Source organism: Ostrea edulis, chromosome 9 (assembly GCF_947568905.1).
Source record: "Ostrea edulis chromosome 9, xbOstEdul1.1, whole genome shotgun sequence".
NCBI classification, from domain to species: Eukaryota; Metazoa; Mollusca; class Bivalvia; order Ostreida; family Ostreidae; genus Ostrea; species Ostrea edulis.
The window spans coordinates 25,873,493-25,889,930 of record NC_079172.1 but is presented as its reverse complement, the minus strand read 5'-3'; the positions used below and the strand labels follow the sequence as shown (position 1 = coordinate 25,889,930).

General features: G+C 32.8%; 1 protein-coding gene across 1 annotated transcript in view; it reads right to left on the bottom strand.

Moving 5' to 3' along the window:
* The window catches only part of LOC125657838 (uncharacterized), a 21,987-nt gene extending 5,549 nt beyond the window's left edge, over positions 1-16,438 (bottom strand). Inside the window, exons 1-5 of the mRNA XM_048888666.2 lie at positions 15,939-16,438; positions 14,024-15,624; positions 9,968-10,072; positions 7,560-7,755; positions 3,594-3,802 (exon numbers count right to left, since the gene is read on the bottom strand). Coding sequence (XP_048744623.2) covers positions 3,594-3,802; positions 7,560-7,755; positions 9,968-10,072; positions 14,024-14,302 — 789 coding nt within the window. The 5' untranslated portion in view covers positions 14,303-15,624; positions 15,939-16,438. The remainder of the gene's footprint in view (positions 1-3,593; positions 3,803-7,559; positions 7,756-9,967; positions 10,073-14,023; positions 15,625-15,938) is intronic.

Below are 16,438 nucleotides of genomic sequence, written 5' to 3'. Positions count from 1 at the left end.
TGTTAAGTCTTAACGCAAAATATAATTACAATGATTAAAGAAAAAATATGTATTTGCTTTTATTATGGAGGATAAAAAAGCAATAGAAGTGTGGGATAATTTCTGGATAATCAGCTATACAGATTATGCTAATTATCTCATATCACATTAACATGTACCAACAAGGCAGACATTTATTTCTAAAGGCAACTCCACCTTGCGTTTTGCAAAATCTTTGTGCATGATAGAAATACATTTTTTGAAGAAACTATACTCACTGGGCACAATAAAATATCTGGTAAACTATTGGATACTGAAATGTTTTAAAAGTGATGTCAAGGGCAATAACTCATATGTTGGCATTTTCTCATTGAATGTCTATAATACAATGATTTTCCCAATATCCACAAATAATTCATATATATTTACTAAAATAGCAGGTTTTTGTATAGGATTGAAATTAAAATTTTGTCAATTTTAACCACATTTTAATATGTACTTTTATTGTGCTGTTTAATGAAAATGTGTTTTTCTTGTTGATAATGGGAGTAAAGTTTCAGTTTTCAGTTTTACTTGATTCACTCACACCATATATGGTACATGAGGTACAATATTTACAAATAGAATATATTATATGCAAGGTACACGTGAAAAAAGCAGGGAGTTGTTTTAGATACATAAAATGAGTTAAGGAGGACAGAATTGGTAAAGAAACAGTGCTATTTTCTAGTTGTGATAAGATGTCAATTAAAGTTGTCATGCTTTTTCAATCATGCCATTCATATCGATTTTTAATATATGAAAATTGTTGTGACGTTGTTGTCTGATTACTACAAAATTTTATTGTGTTATGATCTACAAAGTAGATTTGAATGTATTTATATATGTCATAATCAGAAAATGAAGTATTCATTATCGAATATTTACATTTCCAATGTTCTTGCCTTTGTGTATAATGAACACCATTTCCTCATGAATGCACTGCAGTTGTGAACAATGTGCGTATGAATCTTGATAAATATAGTTCGTCAATTTTGATGGCTGGGAATTCCAACAGAAATGAAAGGTGAATGTAAATATAAAAAAATTAATTTTTCATTTTGGAAAATACATGAGGATATGAACTGGAACACTTCATGTTGACATACTTTTCATGGCATTCTGACACGTACACTTCATGTTGACATACTTTCCATGACATTCTGACACGTACACATGAAGTATGCCGACATGAAGCGTCACAGTTCATACCCTCATGTATTTTCAATGTCTCTTATGTTTTGAAATTTGCACAAAGATACCTAACTCAGCTGTACTTGAATGGCATATATAAGAGTTACTCCCCTTGTACGTATCAATGTTGTAATATAACTGCAGTTGTTAAATTTTGCCTGAAAATTTAATAAAGAGTGAAAAATGAAGCTTGGCATATTGTCTCAATATATTGATACACACGCATAAAATAATGCAATATACTTATATGATTTCAAAATGCACATGTATTAACTATTTTTTTATTCAAGAAAACAATTGAATTTTCTATAGACTTACCTTCTGTCAAAATTTTATTTAGAGTTAATTGTATGTTTACAGTGTTCGAAATTAACCATAGACCGAGTCTATGTCAAATGGCACTGGTCTATGCCAACCGTAATTGAGATCGACCAAATTGTCTATGCCAATTTTCTAGATTTAAAGCAATAGAGTTATCCCCAAGGACCTTGCATGGTCAGTCAACGTCTGATAAGCATTATGAAGAAAGGAGGATATTGTGGAAATGGAAAGAAAATATGCTTTCTAAGTATATTAGAAGTGAATGAAAATGTTTTAAATTTGTGTTATTTTGTTTACAATGTTGCGGTCTATGCCAATTCGATGAGGTCTATGTCATCTTGTTTTGGCATAGACCCACATCTTGTTTTGGCACAGACCCATGGTCTATACCAAGTTTTAAACCAATTTCGAACACTGTGTTTAGAGGAAGTAACTTAAGTTTCAATTCATTATTTCAGTAGGTCAATAACATTAACACAAATGGGACATATTGAGGCTTAAACAGAAAAGATTCTCAAATAAATTTCCAAATTCTGAAATAACAATTTAATGATATTAAACGGATATATTCAAGCAAAGTAAATGAAAAATGCCAGACTACCAGAAATCTCGTAAATTTTCAAATTGTATAACTGTGAACCTGAGCTAACAAACTGTCATCTACACTTCAATGACACCTGTGAATTTGATATTAAGTAATACAAGTCTTTGGTCATCTTACTTAGTACACAACGTCTGCTTTTGCAACAATTTATGTCGACTTTATGAACATAAATTTACTCTTTTTAATAGACTACATTTGTCTTAATTTTGGATATACTCCGGTAAATAGGGTTGTTGAGTTTGAGGTCAATGAATCTAACCTAACGATGTTGTGATCAATAATTTTGAAGGTTTGAATATGTTGCAAGAAAGATTTTTGTTTTTGGTAGGTAAGGCAATTGCTAATTCTGACATATATATTTCTTTTGAATTTTTTTAACGAACTACCTAAAATCAAGTTTTTTAAGGTGGCTCACTATATCATGAAAAAAAATTTCAAATCGGAACAAAATAATTTGATACTGAAAGATATGATGAATCAGTATATATGTCAAAAAGGCAGACATGCAATTTTGGATTTTAAAAAACATGATTTTCAAAAATTTAATTCAATAAATGTTAACAAAATACTTCAGAAGATTTGAATTCGAAACTGCTGTTCACTAACCCAATATTTTATCCACTGCACTACGATTATAGAAAAACAAATTGGTCGATACAAATAATATTGCACAAAATATTTAATTGGCATCTTTGTGATGTAGTGTCATAAAAAGTATAAGTCTTGGTATAACGAGCTACCATAATAATTTATGAACTTGGAAGTGAGAAGGCATAATAAAAATATGTTTTAATACATGTAAAGTGTATATTTTAGCTACCTTTTTTCAAAATCATTTAACTGCAATGTCCTGCAGAATTTAGGGATGTCTCGTAGATTTTGAAATTATTTGACAATTTACAGGACAGTCTGGTGGATTTTTAGTATCTTTCACCATCTCTGTTCAAGAAATTTAATTCTACCAGTACAAGTATTAAATTAGGAATGACTATGACTGATATTCCAATCAGTAGGCCTAATTTTTTTTTTTAAATGTCTCTTACTCCCTCTTATAATGCTAGTACCAATCATTATAATTCATTGTTTGAAATCTGACAAATGCACAAGAATCTGGTTATAAAGAAATCTCATTTATAACGAAATGAAAATTAGTCCCCACTATTAAAGCAGTTTCCAAAGGACAAACACGACATCAGTTGTAGCACTGTATCTGTTTAGATGTAATTCAAATAAAGTCCCAATCAAAGTCGCCAGTCATTAATAATCTAATGAGAGACTTAGATCAAATATCCACAGTTAAGGGAATTGCCATAACAAGCACAGTCAAGGAACAAAAATGTCAACATTCTTGCACTTCAATTGGAGGATTTCATAAACAAAGAGCTATCATCCACACCTGTACTTTAATAATTAAACTACAATACAAGTTGTCTCCCTTAGTGCTGAATATACTTACAGTGAGTTCATTGATGTTGCGATGCAGATCTCCCAGTGTGTAGTTTTCTATTTGCATTTCTAAATCGTGTTTTTCCTTTTCCTCTGCCAAATGAAGACTGCCAATGTTCACCTGATTCATGATGTCTTTACGCCGGATCAGCATTTTCCTTTGCTTTTCATACTTCTGCTGCCTTCTCTGTTGCTCCCGCACTGCTTCCATGGGTGAAACTACATAAATTCAAATGATAAAACATTGTTTTTATCTTTGTGCAAATTCAATATTGTTTTTATACTGGTGTAAATAAACAGCAAAATAAAATACTTGAAGGATTTAATCATCATTTAGTACATGTTCAATGAATTGTAACTGAATTTCAACTCGGTCAAACTAGACATTCTATTTTTGAAATTGTTTGATCATTGCAAAAATTCTAACATACTCAGCCCAAAATATTAAGCACTTTATAAGCCCGATATATTAAATGCACTTCAGTTGTGACAGACTTCCCCTCATTAGGCTTCAGGGATGCTAAAATCATCACAAGCAGTTTGTTTAGCTTACGAATACTGCCTTAACTGGGACTTATTTATAAATACTGCCTTAATTAGTATTTATAACAACTTCATGAAACTGTTTCTTTACAAAAATATACAAAATGTGAAGAAAAATAAAGGAAATCTATCATATAATGGTTGGTAAAGAAATCAATGAAAACAGAGTTTCATGAAATACATGTACAATCCACACATGGAAGTACCCATAGATGAAGCCATTAGAAGCCATGATAGGCTTTTCAGGAAGGCTTGGATTCAAGCAATATGTGCTATTGAAACCCACAAAGCGTGGCATAAGTGTGGGTTCAAGCCATCCATCAAATGGATATCTCAATGATTTCCAAGTTTACACGGGAAAACAAAACAAATTTACGGAGGTCAATCTCGGAGGGAGAGTAGTCATGGATCTGATGGAACCTATCCTGGACCTTGGCCACCATGTGTACTGTGATAGCTTCTTCACATCACCGAATCTCTTTTTGAAGCTATGGGGAAAAGGAACGGTAGCCTGAGGCACTGTATCGGAAGGTGATTCCGAAGGACTTGGATAAAATAAAATTGAAAAATCAAGGAGATCATGTACAGAGACAGAAAGGAAATTTAGTTGCGACAGTGTGGAGGGATAAAAGAAACCTCACTATGTTGTCAACTAACTGCACAAAGCAAGAGGGCCAGCAGGTTACCAGAAAGCAGAAGGAAGGCTCCATGAAGAAAGTCTCATGTCCGACAGAAGTGAAACTCTACAATGCACACATGAATGGTGTTGATCATGCCGATCAGCTGAGATCAACGTACAACATTGCAAGAAAAAGTCTAAAATAGTGGAAATATTTATTCTTCTTCCTTTTTGATGTGTGCATTGTGAATGGATACATCTTGATGCGAGAGTCCCCTAACCATGTTCTCAAAACAAAGACAAACAAAATCAGGCAAAGAAACCAGCTTGAATTTAGAATGAATTTAGCACACCAGTTGATAGATACATTCACCTCAAAAAGAAAGAGAAAATCTGATTTTAATCCTGAACAGTCGAAAGATCATCACTGGCCACGTACCATGCCCAAGAAGAGGAGGTGCAAGAATTGTGCAAGTCAAGGGATCAAACGGGTGTAGTGACTGTTTTAAGCCATACCACTTGCAACAGTTTAAAGCTATTTATGGACAGTAAAAAGTTACTTTGCTTGTGTTTGTAGTGTATGTATATAGTGGAAATATTAAAATACTGTGTTGAGAAAAGTTTATATTTTATTTTATAGTCAAAGTTTAATGCTTTTATATCAATATAATAAGATAATTTTTATATCATTAGAATCTTTAATTTTTCTTCTTTATAACCTGAAAATATAAGAAACATGTGTTCATAAATAAAGAATTAATGAGCCTTTATCTAAGGTGTCTTGATAACTCATCAGCAGCAGGGAGTCAGATAAGAATTTGTCTGGGGCTCAGGCAGCAAAACACTGCTGAGGCTTATCTTAGATAAGGCAGCTGGGGCTGAACGAGTTAAGGAAGTTGGCTCTTGAGCTTTTGAGCACAACTGCACAGGATGCTACAACTAAGTATTTACTAGCTGGTTCAATACTGATCCCATTGGTGCAAACATTTTACACATTTATTGCTGAACCCTATCCTGTTGAAAATTTTTGTGTCAATTGAAATTTTGAAGGGATTTGGCAGGGACTATATTTTGTGGCAGAAGGATTCATTAATCAAAAAGTTCTAAATCTGCATATTACAGTTTCTGTTTCATCCAATGTATCGTCTATTTTTATACTCTTATACGTGTATTTCAGTTTTACAATTTATGATACAGGTAGTTGAGACTTGGAACTAGTTCAAATGTTGTAATTCATTAACTTGGTTGATATATTTTTCCAAAAAGAACACCGATTCTTAAAAAAGTTTTCATTAATTTATAAATTACTTGAAATTTTGTATAAAAATTCAGTATTTTTGCCAATAATTCAAATTTTTTATCTCCAACCCCCATTTTTTTCTATTTCCATTTTAAATTGTAAGCTTAAGACCAGACCTTAAAAATTAAGTAAAATTTTAGAAATTAACATCACTCCTAATATGTCATTTTAAACTCTCAATTTTGATAGTATATAATTCCAATGTTATTTATTACCATTGTTTTGATTGGACAAAAATAAAGCTGAACAAGAGTTTATATATCAATAAATCCGAAAACACGATGTATTCATACACACCTGAAAACAAATAACAGTGCGGGGAAACTATTCAAATTTTTGCAATCGTTAATAAAGTGAATGAATTGGAATTATAAGAATCAAACATTCTTTTAGAAGTACATATGTATTCATCCATGTGTAAACTCCAGACATTTTACTCACAAACTTAACATAAAAGTCTTCACACTTTTATTCAGTTTGTGAGTAAAATGTCTGGAGTTTACACATCGATAAATTCTTCAAAAAGAATGTTTAATTCTATAATAAAAGTTCTTCATATCTCAAGTGCAAAAAGGTCATTATTTATTTCCATTACTAGTATTAATTTTTTTTTATCTGTATAGTGTTAGAAGACACTTTTTCTTTTTAATTTCCTAATTCTCCTTCAATGTAGAAATCAAAAGTACATTTCCCACAAAACTGACATTACTTCAAATCTAAGGTGCGAATTTCTTTAACAAGATATTTTACAATAACTACATGTATATGAAAAGACTCCAAGAAAATTTATGTTCCTATCATTCATAAATATAAATGATTTTACGAAACCTTGTGATTTCACATGAGAGTGGAATTACTATAACTGTAGCAGCAACCACCACTAGACCACTGAGTGAAACAATCATTATAACATACTGTAGCAGCAACCACCACTAGACTACTGAGTGAAACATTGAAACAATCATTATAGCATACTGTAGCAGCAACCACCACTAGACTACTGAGTGAAACAATCATTATAACATACTGTAGCAGCAACCACCACTAGACTACTGAGTGAAACAATCATTATAACATACTGTAGCAGCAACCACCACTAGACTACTGAGTAAAACAATCATTATAACATACTGTAGCAGCAACCACCACTAGACTACTGAGTGAAACAATCATTATAACATACTGTAGCAGCAACCACCACTAGACTACTGAGTAAAACAATCATTATAACATACTGTAGCAGCAACCACCACTAGACCACTGAGTGAAACAATCATTATAACATACTGCGGAATCAGTTTAATTCGTTGAGGCCAATCTTCGTGGGTAAGCAAAATTTTGCTGGTTCGTGGGGACATAAATTCGTGGGTAAGCGATACGATGTCAGTAGGCAAGATAACTCTACTTCGTTTAAAGTAATGTTCGAGGACACGTAAATTCGTGGGTAAGAATGACCCCACAAAATCCACGCACATCAATCCCCCACGAACAATGATGATTCCACAGTACTGTACCTTCTTTTCCTTTCCTCTCAAAGAGAAGAGGATCTTTGAGTTCGTTATCCAGTGCCGTCAGTTTAATGAGCCCTTTCTTTGGCACGGTTGTCTTGGCAATGCTGACTTCCTCTCGACTGACAGGCAGATGACCTAGTGCAGACTTCCGTCCCTGGGGTGCTTCTGCAGGAGTATGGGTAAGGAACACTTGAGATCTCTGTGAACAACAAAAACATCTTGTAAAATTTCAAATTTGAATTTATACAATGTAGTCGTTTTGAACATTTCCAGTGTTGACTGCAGGACAAGGCCAGTTGATCCGATCGAGGTCTCTTTGTTTGGAATATGTACAAAATGTCCGTCTATTTGGTGTCCAACTTTCATGAAAATTTAAAATGGTTGTTGCATTATAATTTTTTTCATCACATTTGGAGTTCAAGATCACGCCTGATGACAGGGTTACATGTATCACTTGTTCTCTGCAGTAAGTTTCAATTTTTTTTAAATGTTCATTAAAATTTGGTTATTCTATCAAAACTCTGAATGTATTAATTCAATGGGTGTCAGAGAATATGCAAACTAGATTATAGACGTGGCTATTTTGGCTTGGTTTTAATTTTTACTTTGTGAATTAAAATATTTGCGGGTTACCTGAACAACAACGCTAAATGCCAGTATACTTTTAATGAAGTGCTAATACGCTTCTGAAGTAAGCTGGTATATAAAGCATCACAGTTCGGCCCTCGCTCATATATTTTACAAATTTAGTATATTTCTATTTCAGTGTTTTGTTTCATACTAGTGTCTTGTTTAATTTGCATTGTACCTACTGCAGTAATTTGTATTCTCTGGGACCAAGCTACATGCATGTACACTTTTTCAAACTTCGATTTACAAGAGTTCCAGTGAAGTGGTATTTACGATCTTGTGCATTGTAAAGAGATGTCACTTTCACAATATTCCATTTTGATCAAACTGAAAATTTTCTCTTAACCCGATTGGCTACATCAGCTACATACTAATTAAATTCAGGTTCTTGTGAGAAATGTCAGCTGCACCATTCTAAATGAGAGTTGTTGCATTTCTCACTATTGTTGAGTACACAATTATACATATAAACGGGGAAACACACTAATCAATGGTTTCCATTCATGATAAAATTGTCATAGTGACATCTTTTAATTCATCCATTTGTAACTGTGACGTCATTCAAGTACGGCAATTCCTTTCACCATTGTCACATATTGTGCCATGTCTCCCAAATAATACTTTTAACATTGTTTCAAATCAACAAAGTAAAAACTACACTACATCAGGATACTAAAGTAATAAATTTCTCGTACTTCATGAAAAGTGTACCTGTGAGTGTGAAGAGTTGCAGTTCATGCCCTCGTGTATTTTCAAAAATGACATTCATATCCTAGATTTACATTCCACTGTCCGAATTCCCAGTTGTTAAAAGATGTTATAAATTATCAACATTCATACACATATTGTTCACAACTGCATAAGGAAATGCCAATCATTATAAATTATTTGTAACAACATTTTGAAATTATTTACATTCCCAATGTTTTTGCCTAGCTTTTACATCTTTACAAATCTTAATGATAGCAATTTCCTCATGAATGTGTAAGACACAGTTGTGTACACATCGTGTATAAATAAATAAATATTTATTCGGTATATACATACATACAATTACACAAACATAAATACCAAAGATTTATATAAATTTCGTGGATATATATTTGTAAGAAGGATAACTCTGGAATGTCTTTATTCGTTGAGGATGTAAATTTGTGGGTGAGAAGTACCCACGAATTCCACGAAAATTGAGCCACCATGAATTCTAATGATTCCATAGTACATGTTTGCTGGCATGAAGCATTGCAGTTCTGCTTCACAACCTCATGTAGTTTCAAAAATGAATTTTATTTCTTAAATTAATATGAAAATTTGTACCCTTGTCATTCTTGAGAAGATTTTCAAGAGTTTTGCTATATATAACCAATGATGAACTTTGAACCCATTGTGGATCCGTCCTGGCTCAGGGGGTTGTGGTATGAACAAATCTTTTAAAAAAATACACAATCTGATGATGCTTGTATAGCAATTTGACAATCAAGCTGCTTCATTGTGGTTGTTGATTAGTTAATGTACAACTTTGAATACCTATTGTGGCCCTACCCCTGCCCTGGGGGGCAATAGTATCTCAATTCCCTCCATTATCTCTCTCATAACGCAACTGTGGGTGGGCGAATTTAAAATGGGGCGAAACTGTCAACAAGTGTAGAAAGGCAAAAATAACACACTGGGCAATAATAACCTTGTATACAGCGTATACCCCAAATCTTCGATTCCAGAGGCATCAAATTTCACTTGTGAATGTACTGTTAGAGTTAGCTACCCATTGTTAGTGTCCTTACCTCCCTAAGGAATTGTGTAGTAAAAGATTCTGAGGAAACATTGCTGTGGACATCCATTTCAGACTTTGATCTGTGAAATCCATACAATAAAACATTCTGCTGACCCTAAAAAATAACAGTTCTTAGTATATATGTGAATTATATATAACAGATGCATGATTACTCAAAGACTTAAAATAGCACATCTTTATCATCTCCATACCTGGAGACAAAATTTTACAAACAAGCATTTGTCCATTCTCTTTTGAATTTGACTAGAATTACTGACATTTTCATTTCAAAACAACTACAATAAATTGATAAATACAAAGAAAGAATTTAATCCTAGACTCAGATTTCAATGGCATATTGTTCCACAATATATAGTGAAATTTGTAAAGTTACTATAACTGGTGTAAATAATTAGCAAGATTTTAGTGAAGATTTGAGAAACCAAAATTTATTATAAACATTTCTAAATACCATAGATTGATTGATTGATGTTTTTCCAACACACTCCATAATTTTTCAGTCATCTGGTGGCACCCAGTTTTTATTGGTGGAAGAGAGAACCCAGATACAATGTACCTGGGAAGAGACCACCGACCTTCCGAAAGTAAACTGGGAAACTTTCTCACATACCGGCGCGAGCGGGATTTGAACCCGCGCCAACCAGAGGTGAGAAACCATGTGATATTGAGCAAGATGCTCTAACCACTTGGCCACGGAGGCCCCCTTTCTGAATACTAAAATAAACACACAGATAATACTTCTGAAGAATAGAAATGAATGCATATCAATATTGCCTTTTTTTCTGAATGCATAAGTTTAAGGTGCTCACTACACCCAGAAATGGTGTCTCTAATTAGTATGAATTGATTTAATCATAAAAGATATGATGATATATAATAAGCATATCTGCCAAAAAAGGCAGAAAATAAGCAATGTACCCAAAAAAATGATTTTCAAAATAATTATTTCAACACATATGAACAAAAGACTCTAGCAGATTTGAACATGAGATTTGTGGTTCACCACTGAGCTGCATACGTTGTTAGACAAACAAATCGATCGCTACAAATTAATACTTTCACAAAACATTTAAATTGCCATCTTGTGACGTAGTGTCACAAAGAGTATAAGCTTTAGTGTAGTGAGCTACCTTAAACATAAAAGATACTTTTTTTTAAAACTTGCATCTTATAGAAGCCTTGCATTGTTGGGCATTTCTGAAGGTGATTGTATGATTGATTGTATATTGCTTAATGTCTCACTCGAGAATTTTTCACTCATATGGAGACGTCAACATGACCGGTGAAGGGCTTCAAATTTAGGCCTATGCTCGGCGCTTACGGCCATAAATGCAACTGACCAAGAAACACAAAGTCAAAATTTCATACCTTCTCTCTAATTGCTTACTCACGGATCAAATTTGTTTATAGTGCTCAGTAAGCAATTTAAACGTTTCATTAGTTTTTTAAATGCACATCACATGATATGCACTGTTTGGAAACTATAGTTCAAACCTTTCATTTCTTAAAATTGTATGTGTCAATTTCTGAACAGTTACAAAGATATTCAAGTAATTATTTAGAGTAATGAAAATCTGTCATAATTGTTTTTAAATAATATTGCATAAAACACAAATAAAAACACATACGTTGACTTTGTACACACCATTTACCTTGACTGGTTTGACCTACATCAAAGTCACTGCAGAAAGGGCCACGGTCAAATGAATGTGAAATGTATAGTATTGTCTAAAAGATATGGTCAGTACACAATTTTTAAACTTTTTACTCAGTGACCTTAACCTTATACCCAAATGACCTTGGGCCAGTCATAATGCATCCAAAGGTCATAAGCAACATTTGTGTCAAGTATGAACACCTGGCTAGAATAGCTTTGTTACAAAGTTAAAGGGGCATGAACACAATTAGAGCTAAAAACTCTCAAATTTTATTTTTCCTTTTTTAATGTTTACAATGCTTAACTGAGGTATTTCTAATGGTCAGCAAAAAATGTCAGTCGTCGAGTTACAAGAGAGATACAGAGCTCACAGTGCTTTGTAAAGTCAACAAGGCTGGTGTCATATTTTTGTTTACATAGGTTAAACATACTATATGTAGTAAAAATTTTGTTTAAAGCAGATTTTTATCAATTTATAAACTCATTCTGAACACAATTACAGTTTCTAGTGTTTGTTACATTTCATTGATATTTTTTATTAAGCAATCTATATTAAACAATGACATGGCACTAGCCTTGTTTACATAACAAAAAAATTGTGAGTGCCGTATCTCATTTGTAACTCAACAACTAATATCCACATTTCTGCTGACCATTAGAAATACTTTAGTTATAAGCAACTGTAAACATTATAAATGGGAAAATGATATTTAAAAAATTTCAGTTCAAATCGTGTCCATGCCCCTTTAACATAGTTCCACAATCCTGTGACGTCATAAGATTTTGCAAAGTCAATAATTTAATGACTGGAACATAAATTTTGTTGGAGTCTTTTTCAATAGTTATTGTAAAAAAAATTGTTAGCCATAAAATATTTAAAAAGTCTTAGTTATATTTGAATAGTCAATTATGTGTTTCAAAATATTGAATCCAAGGACAATAACTCTGTTTTCATTAAATTATTTATTAAGTCCATTATGCAATAGATTTCCTATATTTTTCACAAACATATTACCAAGGTGATAAGGAATTATTATCTGTGTCTTTTCATGAAATTACATAAAATTTTAATCCATGAGTGGTTTTGAATAGCTCAGCTGTATGGTGCCAGACTTAGGTTTTTTATGGGGTTATACATACTCTGGAAGCTATAGATTTGAAATTATTGAGGAAAGGTATGGATTTTCCCCATAAATAACTACAACAGATGTACATCTACTAATATAAACAGAAAAAATGATATGTAAACCATGCTATAAGGAAATTGTGTCTATATTTGTTTGTTTTTTAACATTTTGGAGAATAAGGTTAATTCAATAATTTTGCACTTATTATACTAAAACTTGATGGACATATTGAAAATGACATGTGTTTTAGTTATTGACATGTTTCCTGATAAATAAATGCAATTTAAATTATTTTTTTTTTGGTTTTTATTTTAAAATAACAACAGATAACTGTTTCCAATGAATTTCATAAAAATCTACATAGGGGTACACTACTTCAGTAGTGTCTGTAATGAAAATAAATATGGAAATCCTTAACCAATTTGCCTTTTCTCATTACTCTGAATGTTAATCTATTGATTCCAAACAAAAAAATGCTACCTAAACCACAAAAATCCAGGACTAAGGACCCACCTTAAGGCCGTAGTGAACAATATAATTTAAGCTATTTTTTTTTAAAAACTGGATTCCATCACATCTCAAGATGATTAAGCAAAACAGGTACTTGTGTAACAGGTGAAGCCTAATATGTGTTAAAGTTAGGGACCAGACACACCTACACAGACAGACATATGGAAACAGACATATGAAAATCATTATAGTTTATTATTCATATATTGGTATAATACTGATACTGTCCATCTACTTGTATATATACATGATTAGTAATTCATATATGAATGTACTTGTTTCCCCAACATGCTGCATCCACACGCAGTTTGCAGTCTCTGTAACCTGTAGTTAATGTTGTAAACTTTCTTTCTTTTTTGAATTTCCTTCTTTATAAAATGTCTTACTGTTATGCCCTCTGGGCCCAAAATTGGAATAAACTTATCTTATCTTATGGATGGAGAGACAGGGTGATTCCTTTCCCTAACCCTGATCATCAGCAGAGAGCATAAAATAATCCACTTGTCCACTTTGCTTAAACATCTCAAATAAAAACAGATCAAATGAATATTATCAGGGAATAATAATACCACTACTTGTTGGGGGGGATATCATTCATCGTAATAAGATTGTTTGATTGATTATGAAAATGACCGACCAAAGAATTTTTTTCAATATATATTTGATATCGAAATATTAAGTACACGTATCAAATTTGACTATCCATTCTGGAGGCTAGAATTTTTCAATCAAAATACAAATGCATCTCTACCTCCATATCTTGTTCAATCTGTTTCACATCGTGGTATGCACAAGCCTGACATGATTTCCGAGATCGCTTGGGTCTCTCAACAGCCGTGAAACAACGCCTGCTGGGGAAAGATCTGCGGCTCAGACATGCGGAACTTATGGCACTCTTGTTTCTGGAGAGCATTTCCTTTTTCCGAGTTTCCATACAGCCGTCCACAGAGTCCTCGCCCTCGGTCATATTTTGTATATTTATAGGAATCACATGTAATTCCACTTTAACAGGTTTCTTCAACTCCTCCATATTTCACAAAACACTGGTATCAACACCGACTAATACAATTACAGCAATAGAATTAATCCTGATATTGGTAATCAATTTCACTATATTTTTTTGTATAAAATTTGAAGTTTGTTTTGGATAATTCCTGCAATCCTCAATTATTTATAAAATCCATTCAACCTATAAATATATCAATCCTTTGTTTTTCAATACTGGTGATGTCACAGATACTTGTATATTGTCCTGTATCTAGTAACTTTAGAAGTTCAATATAATGAGAATTCCCCCTAAACAGTTTGCCTATAGCCTACGATGCCTGTTTGGCACCCTTTTAAACCAAATAAAAAAAACTTTCTAATTTGACCTATCAAAGTTTCATGAGGTGCCAGTAGCCCAATCAATATCACAATGTACCTCTTGCGAACCAGATCAGAAAACACACTTCATTAATATTGCATAAGTGTAGAAATCGCTTCACTATGAGTCTTTGAACTTTTGACATCACTGACAATACTTTTTACTTCCATTCTCAGTCCTTTAAAGTGTTACTCCATATTTCTTGGGATTCAGATCATATCTCACATCAATATAAAACCATGATTAATTCATAGAACATATAAATTTTCCTCTGCGTACCTGAGACAAGAGTACCTTTCACTTTAATGTTTTTTGTTTTTCTTTTTATGGAAATGTCCAGTTCAAATGGTATTCAATCATGGAAAAAGCACAATTTTCGTCTTCTTATGTTCACTAATGATGGCAATTCCCTGAGGATAGCATCATTTAATTCACTTCAATTATTGTTTTTTTTTAAGCTCAATGCTTTCTGATTGTTTCCGGGATTTGGTGATTCAATACTGAGGGAGCAATACAATATCAAACAAAAGTTGTAGCTATAAGCCTCTTAACATACATTCACTGCTATTTGTAAAACAGTTCGTTGTAAATATTGATTTTACCTCTAAAAACTATTTACTCGGCCATCAATTGCCTTAACTGTCAAAGTCGCACAGAACCAAAAATCCACAAGAGGAGAGAAAATTGTTTTGTTTCTAACTTAGCGACAAAACAAGGGTGCAGCATGTTTGGTGCAAAAGTTGGCACAACGTACCGAAAACCATTCTTTTCTTGATTTCTAAAATCCTGCTGCCAAAGCAAAGACCCGAATTAATCATGTGATTATACCTCTCCGTTACAGCACTTACATAGAGAGTAAATAAATTGTTGATTAAATTCGGCAATGATCAGCTGTGTTAATCCCTTGTTGTCTATAAAGAATGTTTAAAATCCAAGTCAGCTTATTCACATAATAATTAAAGTGCTGCTTGATTCCCGTTGACACCCTGAAATAAAACCCAAAGGATGCAGGTCACATGTAAATATTTAAAATCGGTGTCAATCTGCTTTAATCAGAGATGATAAGTATTATGCATTTGACAATGCGGAATTTTATAATCATACATCTTAGCGCGAGTGTGAAATTAATGAAAGTTTTTTTTTCAATCATCAAAAGGAACTGGACATTATTCAAGTTGTCATATGACAGAACCACTTCTCTGATTATGTTGATAAAATGTTACAAATATTTATTAGAAAGAAACCAAAGAAAATGAATATATTATCTTTTCTTTTATCTTTTTTTTAAAATCTCACTTACCTCGGCATATATTAAAATTTTATACACCTTAAATTATCCCCCAAAATTCACATTTGAATTATAAGGCAGACATCATCAGCTAATATATTCTGTCGACTTTTAATAAGATGCTAAATCTCCTCTCACAATAGAAGCCCATAACGACAGTCCACATGGGATGTTTATCGTCCACATAAGAATTCTATTAAAAACACAATCCAAATATCCCTATATATACCCAAAGCTTGTGTTCCTCAATTCAAAAACAAGCATTGTCATTTCGGGAAACTGAATCCCCTATTGAGATATACACATAATGTACCACTATTAAACACACACACAATGCAAAGGAAATACTCAATGGTTATTAATCCTCTCGTGAAATCAATTGGAGAATAGCCCAGTCAGTGTCCCCTCTTTAACGTTGTCAATAAGAATTACGAAAATACATCTTTACTTCAGACATCTTTGAAGTTACTAATCAAAACCACCCAGACCCACACCGGGGTATTGCAAGAAAG